The sequence below is a fragment of the Bison bison genome, unplaced genomic scaffold (genome assembly GCF_000754665.1).
Source record: "Bison bison bison isolate TAMUID 2011002044 unplaced genomic scaffold, Bison_UMD1.0 scf7180017864471, whole genome shotgun sequence".
NCBI lineage: Eukaryota > Metazoa > Chordata > Mammalia > Artiodactyla > Bovidae > Bison > Bison bison.
Window position 1 is genome coordinate 40,753,957 of NW_011495032.1, and position 12,051 is coordinate 40,766,007.

At 37.2% G+C, this 12,051-nt stretch overlaps 1 protein-coding gene across 6 annotated transcripts in view; it reads right to left on the bottom strand.

The window, feature by feature from the left end:
- The window catches only part of USP37 (ubiquitin specific peptidase 37), an 86,151-nt gene that overhangs the window by 44,827 nt on the left and 29,273 nt on the right, over positions 1–12,051 (bottom strand). For all 6 annotated transcript variants that reach the window (XM_010861191.1, XM_010861193.1, XM_010861194.1 and 3 more), the window contains 2 exons: positions 11,710–11,794; positions 4,010–4,171 (listed from right to left, as the gene is read on the bottom strand). In XM_010861191.1, the coding sequence (XP_010859493.1) occupies positions 4,010–4,171; positions 11,710–11,794 (247 nt within the window). The remainder of the gene's footprint in view (positions 1–4,009; positions 4,172–11,709; positions 11,795–12,051) is intronic.

The window sequence follows — 12,051 nt, forward strand, 5'->3', positions numbered from 1 at the left end:
TAACATATGATTACTTTTTGTGAGTGCTCCATATGTGCTTGAAAAGGTCTATACTCTATGATCAGAGTATGGCATTTACTATTTTCTGCAGATCTATCTGATGATGTTTTTTTTCTTTTATGTCCTTAAATATTCTATTTTATCAGCTATTAGGACTGCAACCTCTGCTTTCTTAACTGTTTCCATCAGACGGCCAAATTGCTTTCCCTCCCTTTATCTTACAACTTTAAAAATCACTGTTCTAGGTATATCTCTAGTATACAGCATAGAGTTGGTTTTGCTTTCTGAGCTAATTTGAAAATATTTTTCTATTAGATGTGTCAGCCCATTTACATTTCTTGATGTGACAAATACATTTGGACTCAACTGTGTCACATTGGTGTATTTTACTTCTTTATCTGGTGTTTTAGAGATATCTTGATTTTAAAAAAGGTTTTTTAAAAAAGTGGTTATATCTGTATTTGTACTTTTTTATAGTGCTCATTAATTCTTTTTTTTTTTTTACTATCTAATCTGTCCATTTTAAATAGTACTTTTTGACTTGCACTTACTACTGATGACAGTCAATTTAGTTATTCTACTTTTCTTTCTCTCTGCTTCCATTTTTAGTTACAATCATACTCCTTTGTCATAAGAGATAATATCTATATGTCATCCTTATATACTGGTGTTTCCACTATTGTTTTAGTCTTATCTCTATAACTGAATATATGAAATATTCACCATCTATCTTTTGCCAGTATCTCCTTCATTACCTCTTGGCTGGATGAAGCTCATACCCTATAGAGACCTCAGGAAGAGCTTATGTGCACATTATTCCAAGTTCTTCCACTTTAAAACTTATTTTTTCCTAGCCCACATACCTGACAGCTTAGATTGGCATATCTGTTTATCCTTTCTTTCATCAAGTTTCTTGAAAATGATGTTCTTTTTTCATCTGCTTTTAATGATGACTGAGAAGTCTATTCCTCTTTCCCTCACAAATTATTTCATCTTTTGACTCAAGGCACTGAGGGTTTTTCCTCATCTTTAAAGTCTTATACTTGTACTAAGATGTGTCTTATTCATTCAATATTCCAGGTACTTGGAGGGCTCTTTGAATATATAAATTCAGTAATTTTATTTCTGAAAATTTTATTTCAAAGTTTTCTTGGGTTATGGTTGTAAATACTAATTCTGTTTCACTGTCAGGATTTTTTTTTTCTTCAGAGATTCTAATTATATGTGCCACGGGACCTTCCTTGTCTGTTTTCTAATTCAACCACTTCCTCACTGACCGCTTATACTTCTTTATCTTATTTTCCTCCTTGTTTTTTCCTTCAAAGTCCCTTATTAAGTTTTCATTTGAACTTATTTTCCCTTGGGGAACTTTCATTTAGACTTAATTTTTGATATGATGTTGTCTTTCTTCCTCTCTCTCTTTTGTGTTCAAGCAACTGTCATTTCTTCCTGCTTGCCCATTCTGATTGTGGGTTAGAATTATTGATTTATGGTGCTTTTTTTCATATCTTCAAATGCTTATTTGAGGATATTTAATTCAGTTTTGAGTGCTATATAACAATTTTCTTGCAGTTTATATTGGTTTTTGGAGCAGAATTTTTACTGGACTAAATATTTTGATTCGTATTTCTGTTTTTCACTTCTAGTCTGTACAGAGGTGGCCTGTTTTTTAACATTTGTATTCATTTTGTGGATCTGGTGACTAATTCAAGCACATCCTCTTCTGTTAGTTTAACAAAGTGTACTTTCCTTAATGGGTCGTGGTGGTGGTAGAATTACCAGATGATCCAGCAGTCTTACTCCTGGGGATATATCTAGACAAAACTATAATTAAAAAAGACACATGCAGCCCTATGTTCACAGTAGCACTATTCACAGTAGCCAAGACACGGAAACAAACCCAATGTCCACTGACAGATGAATGGATAAAGAAAATGTGCTGTGTGTGTGTATATATATATGACTACTACTCAGCCATAAAAAAGAATGAAATAATGCCATATGCAGCAACACAGATACAACTAGAGATTATCACACTAAGTGAAGTAAATCAGAAAGGGAAAGACAAATGCCATATGATATTACTCATATGTGGAATCGAAAATATGTCACAAATTAACCATGAAACAGAGTCATGGTCATAAACAACATCTGGTGGTTGCCAAGGGGAGGTATAGAGTTGGAAGTTGGGGTCAGCAGATCTAAGCTATTATATACAGAAAGGATGAACAGCAAGGTCCTACTTGCTGTTATTGAATATAGCACAGGAAGCTATATTCAATATCCTATGATAAACCATATGGAAAAGAAAATCTTAAATATGTATAACTGAATCATTATGCTGTATAGCAGAAATTAACACAACACTGTAAATCAACTATACTTCAATTAAAATTTTTCTTTTTCTTTTATATTTACGTAAGATGACTGATAGTCACTAAACTTACTGTGGTAATCATTTCATGATATACATGAGTCAAATTATTATGCTGTACAATTTAACCTTATACAGTGCTGTATGTCAATTATACTGCAATAAAGCTGGAAGGAAAAAAATGCAAGAGGGCTCCAACTGCCTAGATTCACTATTAGTGTATTACAACACCTCAAGTAAGTTAATTAATTCCTCTAAGCCTTAGTTGTGCTGTGCCGTGTGTAGGCGCTCGGTCACATCTGACTCTTTGCAACCCCATGGACTGTAGCCCGCCAGGCTCCTCTGTCCATGGGATTCTCCAGGTAAGAATACTGGAGAGGGTTGTCATGCCCTCCTCCAGGGGATCTTCCAACCAAGGGATAGAACTCAGGTCTCGAACCCAGGTCTCCCGCCCTGTAGGCAGATTCTTTACCATCTGAGTCACCAGGGAAGACCAAGAATACTGGAATGGGTCTCCTATCCCTTCTCCAGGGAATTTCCCCGACCCAGTAATTGAGCCAGGGTCTCCTGCATTGCAGGTGGATTCTTTGCCAGCTGAGCTACCAGGGAAGCACAAGCCTTACTCCCTTAATCTACAAAAACAGATTTTTAAATACATCTAGCTCAGAGAGCTACTGTGAGGATTTAAAGACAAAATTCATTGAAACACAGTTTCTGGCACATAACAAACACTTTAGCTATGATTGATATTATTATTATAGCTATTATACCATGATCTCATTTTTTATGGTTAATAAAAATATAAGCATGAAGGGGCTGGGAAAGAGAAAAATAAAATTAATACTGAAGTATCTAAGGAGATGGATGAAGTATATGAGATTTAAGAATACGCATTTTCTGCTTTATGATGTTTCATATATATATACACATTTGGAGGAGCCTGGTGGGCTACAGTCCATGGGGTCGCTAAGAGTCGGACACAACCGAGCGACTTCATTTTCACTTTTCACTTTCATGCACTGGAGAAGGAAATGGCAACCCACTCCAGTGTTCTTGCCTGGAGAATCCCAAGGACGGGGAAGCCTGGTGGGCTGCCGTCTATGGGGTCGCACAGTCGGACACAACTGAAGCGACTTGGCAGCAGGAGCAGCATACATTTACACAGAAACACACACACACGTGTATTTTGTTTTCAAGTCCAAAAATCAGAGACCAGATAATGAACGGAACTTCATGGATGTGATAAATCTTTAATAAGTGAAAAAATATTTGAGAACTATAATTTATGACTCTTTTAATCATTTTTTACACCAAGTAAAAGGGCTTCCCAGGTGGTGCTAGTGGTAAAGAACTGGTCTGCCAATACAGCAGATGTAAGAGACCAATATAGCAGATGTAAGACATATGGGTTTGATCTCTGGGTCAGGAAGATCCCCTGGAGGAGGGCATGGCAACCCACTCCAGTATTCTTGCCTGGAGAATCCCCATGGACAAAGGAGCCTGGTGGGCTACAGTCCACGGGGACACAAAGAGTCGGACACAACTAGAGAGATTTAGCATGCACACATACCAAGTAAAACATACTTCCGTTGAATCACTTTATAAAAAGAAAGCAAAATAAAATAATTTACCTACCCCTGCAGTTGCTGCTGTTGGTGAGAGGAAAGGGGCACTCTTGGCTTGTTCCAGCCAGTGTAATCCTGGTTACACCTCAGTTTTTTAACAGAAAGAGGAGCTGGCTGAGGAAGAAATCCCAAACTTCTTTTGGCAGATGGAGTTTGGCTTGAAATATTAGTCCTATGAAAAAGAAAAAATAATGAAGAAACAAAACAAATTTGAATACTGCTTTCTTCCCCTACTAGATTCAGAGAATCAATGTCTAGGGGAAAGTAAATGTCCTAAATTTGAGGAAATATCAGTAATAATGATCACTTGGGAAAAAAATTTCACAAATGTAAATTAGCAAATCTGGTGACAGGGAGCTGAAGAGGCAAATAATATGGTAATGTACAATCAAAATAAGCCAAGTTAATGGCTTGAGAAAAAATAGTTTTACTTTTTTATTCACTTGTATCCACTTGATGGCTATCATACATCAGTTTACCTAGTCTTGAAAACCTTTAGGCAGTGAACTCTTTCCACTATTATGCAACATATATTCTTACCCAATCTCCTTGAGAACTTATTCTGATTTATATGCTTAGCAGTGAAAATGTTAGGAATATTTCTAATTTTCATTTAAAATTTTCCTAGCTAATGACTGTTTCCCAAAAATGCTGTACCAATTTATATTTCCACCAATAAAGAATTTCCCCCAATAGAGAATTTCCCCTTTTCACATAGTCTCCGTTACAGTATTATCCCTCTAATGAATGGAACATGATTTCATTGTTATTTTATAATTTCCTCATTATTACCTAAGTTGAACATATCAGTCTTTCTTTATGGTTTCAATTTCTGTCTTAAGAATCATTCTATAAAGTAAGGTCATAGAAATGGTTTCCTATATGCTTTTAACAATTTAAAATCTTGTTTTCCCTCCTATTCAGGTCTTTAATCTGCCTGGACATTTACTTTTTGCATCCTATAAAGCAGGAATAAGATACACTTTTTTATAAGGAAAAACCAACTGTACTCGAACAACTTACTATGTGCCAAGGACATCTGTTAGGCACTGTTTAGTTTTTTACTTAAAAAAACAAAACAAAACTGTGAAATAGAATAGAAAAGTCCAATGTGTAGCACAGTTGTTTAAAGTGTGGAGCTTAACATATTTTTATAAAGCAAACACATAAGTAACAACTGTTAATGTCAAAAACCTCCAAGTGCCCCTTCCCAATCACAACCCTGAAGTTATCATTAGCTTTCTATCAGCTTTATTCGTTACTATGTACTCCTATACACTATAGTTTGGACAAGACAAATGTATATTTTTTCATCCTTCTGTTTTCAACCTTTCTCCATCTTTATACTGCAGTTGTCTTTTAAATAGCATATAGATTATTATTCTTCCTTTAAAATCCAGTCTTTTACTGAAACATTTAGTGTATTTATACTTAGTGTCATTACTGATGTAGGTTAATAACCTAACACCCTTGGTTTACTAATTCTATCATGTGTCATTTCTGAGTCAGTATTTATTAATTTTTCTCTTCCTTATGAGTTGTTTTTTCCTGTTTCTTTGTACACTTCATAATATTTTCTTGGATCCCAGACACTGTGAATTTTATCTTGTGGGGTATTGGATACTTTTTATTTCTATAAACATTCTCAAATTTTGTTCTGGGATGTGGTTAGGTTACCCAGAAACAGTACAATGTTGGATTTAAGGTCTGTTATCTGGAAGCAGAGCAGCAATTCGTCTAGGGAAAGTTTTTCCTCATTAATGAGGCAAGTCTTTTTGTAGGCATTCAAACTGCCATTAGGGAACAGGAACTATGCCTGGCTTTATGAATATTCTAAGTATCATCCACTTAGATCCTTTAGGGTGGTTCTTTCCCTGGCCTTGACCAGTCTCCTCACCTGCATATGCTGCTCAGCACTAAAAATGAATACTCAACGGGGACTCTGCAAAAATTCCTTCTTTGTGTAGCTTTCCCTTCTGGTACTCCGCTCTGTGAATTCTAGCCACCTTGCATTCCCTAGTTTCCTAGCTCCGCTTCCTCAACTCAGGAAGAGCCCAGGACTGGCTCTGCCTGGTTCCCCCTCCCTGTGTGGCAACCTAGAAACTTTCACTAGCAAGCAAGCTAACATAGTCATAAGGCTAATTTGTTTCCCATCTCTCAGGGATCACTGTCCTTCACTGATTCATGTCCAATGTCTTGAGATGCAATGTTTCACATAGTTTGTCCAGTTCTTGGTTGTTTAAGGAAGGAGGATAATGTGGTCCTTGACAGTCCATCTTGGACAGAAGTGGAAGTCATCTTTAACTTTTTAATATGTCTAAGTTAATGCCAAAAATGTCCTTTTCATCATAGGGGACTGGAAAGCAAAAGTAAGAAGTCAAAAGATACCTAGAGTAACGTTTGGCCTTGGAGTACAAAATGAAGCAGGGCAAAGTCTAACAGAGTTTTGCCAAGAGAATGCACTGGTCATAGAAAACATCTTCTTCCAACAACACAAGAGATGACTATACACATGGACACCACCAGATGGTCAATACTGAAATCAGATTGATTATATTCTTTGCAGCAGAAGATGAAGGAGCTCTATACAGTCAGCAAAACAAGAATGGGAGGTGAATGGTTCAGATCATGAACTTCTTATTGCCAAATTCAGACTTAAATTGATGAAAGTAGGGAAAATCACTAGATCATTCAGGTATGACCGAAATCAAATCCCTTACGATTATACAGTGGAAATCACAAATAGATTCCAGGGATTAGATTGACAAATAGATTGCAGGGATTAGATCTGATGGACAGAGTACCTGAAGAACTACAGAAGACAGAGGTTCGTGACATTGTACAAGAGGTGGTGATCAAAACCATCCCCAAGAAAAGAAATGCAAAAAGGCAAAATGGTTGTCTTAGGAGGCCTTACACATAGCTGAGAAAAAAAGAGAAGTGAAAGGCAAAGGAGAAAAGGAAAGATATAAGCATCTGAATAGAGTTCCAAAGAATAGCAAGGAGAGATAAGAAAGCCCTCCCAAGTGAACAGTGCAAAGAAATAGAGGAAAACAACAGAAAGGGAAAGACTAGAGATCTCTTCAAGAGAGTCAGAGATACCAAGGGAACATTTCATGCAAAGATAGGCATAGTAAGGGACAGAAAAGGTATGGACCTAACAGAAGCAGAATATACTAAGAAGTGGCAAGAATACACAGAAGAACTATACAAAAAAGATCTTCATGACCCAGATAACCATGATGGTGTGATCTCTCACCTAGAGCCAGACATCTTGGAATGTGAAATCAAGTGGCCTTTAGGAAGCATCACTACAAACAAAGCAAGTGGAGGTGACGGAATTCCAGTTGAGCTAATTCAAATCCTAAAAGATGATGCTGTGAAAGTGCTGCACTCAATATGTCAGCAAATTTGGAAAATTCAGCAGTAGCCACAGGACTGGAAAAGGTCAGTTTTCATTAAAATCCCAAAGAAGAGCAATGCCAAAGAATGTTCAAACTACTGCACAATTGGACTTATTTCACATGCTAGCAAAGTAATGCTCAAAATTCTCCAAGCCAGGCTTCAAGAGTACGTGAACTGAGAACTTCCAGATATTCAAGTTGGATGTAGAAAAGGTAGAAGAAACAGAGATCAAATTGCCAACATCTGTTGGATCATCAAAAAAGCAAGAGAGTTCCAGAAAAACATCTCCTTCTGTTTTACTGATGTTGCCAAAGCCTTTGACTATGTAGATCACAACAAACTGTGGAAAATTCTTCATGAGATGGGAATAACAGACCACCTTACCTACCTCCTGAGAAATCTATATGCAGGTCAAGAAGCAACAGTTAGAACTGGACATGGAACAACAGACTGGTTCAAAACTGGGAAAGGAGTACGTCAAGGCTGTATACTGTTACCCTGCTTATTTAACTTATATGCAGAGTACATCATGCAAAATGCTGGGCTGGATGAACCATAAGGTGAAATCAAGATTGCCAGGAGAAATAGCAATACACAAATGACACCACCCTTATGGCAGAAAGCAAAGAACTAAAGAGCCTCTTGATAAAGGTGAAAGAGGAGCATGAAAAAGCTGGCTTAAAACTCAGCATTCAAAGAACTAAGATAATGGTATTCAGTCCCATCACCTCACAGCAAACAGATGGGGAAACAATGGAAACTGTGACAGACTTTATTTTCTTGGACTTCAAAATCACTGCAGATGGTGAACGCAGCCATGAAATTTAAAAAGATGCTTGATCCTTGGAAGAAAAGGTACGACCAACCGAGAGAGTATATTAAAAAGCAGAGCCATTACTTTGCTGAAAAGGTCTGTGTCATCAAAGCTGTGACTTTTGCAGGAAAATCAATTCTGAATATTCATCAGAAGGACTAATGCTTAAACTCCAATATTTTGGCCACCTGAGACAAAGAGCCAACTCATTAGAAAAGACCCTGATGCTGGGAAAGATTGAAGGCAGGAGAAGGGGACGATAGAGGACAAGATGGTTGGATGGCATCACGGACTCAAGGCATATGAGTTTGCACAAGCTCCAGGAAATGTTGAGGGAGGCCTGGTGTGCTGCAGTCCACAGGGGCTGCAAAGAGTTGGACACAAATGAGAGACTGAACAACAACAAAGTTAACTGTGGCCTCCTCTCAAACAAAATAAGGAACTTAAAATGTTTTAATTTCCCATACTCTTCTCCACTCATTTATTGTAACCTCTTATTAGTATACTATTCTGTTAATCTTTTGTTTTCAACCCTAATCATTTTTATAAAAACTATTAAAATATATTTAGATGCATAATAAGTCTGGAAAGATATTAGTAATAGCAGTTGCCTTCTGAAAGAAAATGAACAAGTAGGAGTTAGGAGAGATATACTTTTCACTGCATGCACTCTGTAGCTTCTGAAGTTTCTACCATATGCCCTTATTACTTCTACAAAAGAATAAATTTTAAAGGTACTTAATTTTTAAATATGCTTAAAATTTTTTTTGCTCACTGATTTTTCCTACTTCTACTCCTTCCTTTGTTCACTTTTCTTCTTGCTAAATAAATTCTGTCCTTGCATTTTTGGATTAAAATTTAACTGGATGTGTAATTCTTTGATATCATCTGTCCCTACTGTTGCTGATGTCAGTCTGTTTTCGTTTTATAGATGATATTTTTGTTTCTGGCAGCTTTTAAAAATTTCTTAACCCATCATCTTCCACAATGTAGATTTAAAAAATATGTATCCGCTGTTTGGCATTTGTTGAGGCTTTTCAGTGTGGACTTCCATCATTTTCATCCAGTACTTCTTTGACAAATTTCCTTCCTTTATTCTCCTTAGTCTATTTTTTTTTGTCCAAAATGCTATTAAGACATAGTTAAGTTCAGTCGCTCAGTCGTGTCTGACTCTTTGCGACCCCATGAACCACAGCACGCCAGGCCTCCCTGGCCATCACCAACTCCCCGGAGTTCACCCAAACCCATGTCCATTGAGTTGGTGATGCCATCCAACCATCTCATCCTCTGTCGTTCCCTTCTCCTCCTGCCCTCAATCTTTCCCAGCATAGACGGTCAAAAAAGAAAAAAATGGAGGGTAGACCAAGAAGCCCTACATAAATCTTTTTTATAAATTCATAGATTTTTAATGAATTTGAAATAAATTTTCCATAAATCTTTTTAAATAAAATTCATTGCATTTACAATCTCCTCTTTATCTATGCTACATCCTATGATCATGCATTTTTGCTTGTTTAGTAGCTGTCTCAGTCTGGACCTCTAATCTGCACAGGACTTTATATCAGGGGTTCAGAATTTTTGCCCCTACATAGGGAACATTAAAGCAGATACCAATTAGTGCAAACCCCATTTTTGGATATTTGCTTTCTATCAGGCTTCCCCAGTGGCTCAGTGGTAAAGAAACTGCCTGCAATGTGGGAGACGTGGGTTTGATCCCTGGGTCGGGAAGAGCTCCTGAAGGAGGGAATGGCAACCCACTCCAGCATTTTTGCTGGGAAAATCCTATGGACAAACGAGCCTGGTGCACTACAGTCCATAGGGTTTGCAAAGAGTTGGACACAACTGAAGTGACTGAGCACAAGTAGAGGGAGCGTCAGGTAAGCAGCATATTTAAGGTTCCATACGTAGGCAGTTACATAGAAGTGTTTGGGCTTGGTTTACTAGCACAATGGAGAGCGAATTGGCACCCACTCCAGTATCCTTGCCTGGAGAATCTCATGGATGGGGCAGCCTGTTGGGCTGCAGTCCATGGGGTCGCAAAGAGTCGGGCATGACTGGGCGACTAACACTTACTTACCAGCACAGAGGGCAGTTTGAGATATCCAGCTTCATGTATCTTCAGATAAGAAATCAGGTTCTGATTGGGGGTCATGTTCAGTTTCCAACCTCATGTTGGTTTTGAAGACCCAGCCCTAAATACTTGACTCCAGCCTGGGTTTTATACGTGCTTTATGGCTTCAGCCTTTACTCAGCATTATTTTTCTTACCAGTCTGAAAATTTTCATCTTATCTTTGAGGGTAGTTTTGTATTAAAAGAAATTTTTATTTCTTCAATAATTCCTGTGTGCAATGAATATGCTCACTCTATTACTTTGAAAAGAAATCTGTATTGTATTTAAACAGCTGAAAACCAAATTTAGTTTTTTTTCAACTTGGATTCCTTTAAGATTCTTCTAATAAGCAGAAATATATTAAGCTTCCTCTTTTAAATTCAAAGAGTAAACCATTGCATTCATAAAGTGCTCGAAAGATTCCACCCAAGGCTGAGTATATCTAATATCAAATTCTTTAACTCACCTTAATCATTTAACACAAATAATCTAGGTGTTTTTACCACTTTGAATTAAATTCTAGCAAAAAATAAAATATGACTTAACTGGTCATTATCTATGAGTGGTCATTATGCTATATAATAGCGTATTTATAATCTCACTTTTTACAACTGCCCTTCTGTGTGGCAATCTATGAACACATCTCTTTGACAAGTGCTTAGCAGTTGTCTCATATATTCATACTCAATAAACCTCAAAAATTTAACCTACATCTCTGTGTGTCAGTAGCTCAGCTGTGTCCGACTCTGCGACTCCACGGACTGTAGCCCACTAGGCTCCTCTGTCCATGGAATTCTACAGGCAAGAACACTGGAATGGGTTGCCATTTCCTTCTCCAGGGGACCTTCCTGACCCAGGATCAAACCTGGGTCTCCTGCATTGCAGGCAGATTCTTTACCATCTGAGCTGTATTTCTAGAATCACCAAATTAAATTTCTGACTAGCCTTTTCCAGTAAAAGATACTAAGGTGAAACTTTTTGCTCTTTTAGGAAAACACCTTAAATTCTGGTAGGTAGCTTAACAAACATGCAAGCAATAAAGGCAATTTTAAAATGTCTCAGTGGGGAATTACTTTACTTGGGATAATGGAAAATACACTGGTCTAGAATCTGATCACATTGCCAGTCAAAACCTGTGGCCTCAGGACAAGTCTTCCTAGACATCAGGTTTATACACGTGTTGAAAAACATAAAAAGTAATAGTTTGAACTAAAACACTTCTAGAGTACCCTGTAACTAAAATGTCATGAATCTGTAATTTTCATCTGTGTTGTTAAAAACACTGGTATTCATTTAGAGCACAACACATAGATCCTCCCATCATTTAATATTCTGAAGAAAGCTCTTTAAGTTCTCACAAGGCATATAGTCAGTGCATACCTGTCTAAGTTAGTGCTGCCAGGAGAATAGTCCTTGGCTGCAGTTCTGCTACCATAAAAAGATGACGACTGCAAAGGTAGAAGCCCTAAAAAAATGAACAGACACAGGAAAAATTTAACTCCTAAATCAACCATTCAAGTTCATTTAATAATAAAATTACGCATTGGGCTTGTTTATATTTAACTCTATTTTCCCCTTTCTTTTCATCAAAGTAATACATACATATTATGCATGTCTGAAGAGCAAACGCTGTGAAAACGTTTATAAGAGGTTACAAAAGAATACTCTCTAGTCCTAAAGCTCCACAAATTTTTCTCCCAATTTCTAACCAGTTTTTGAAAT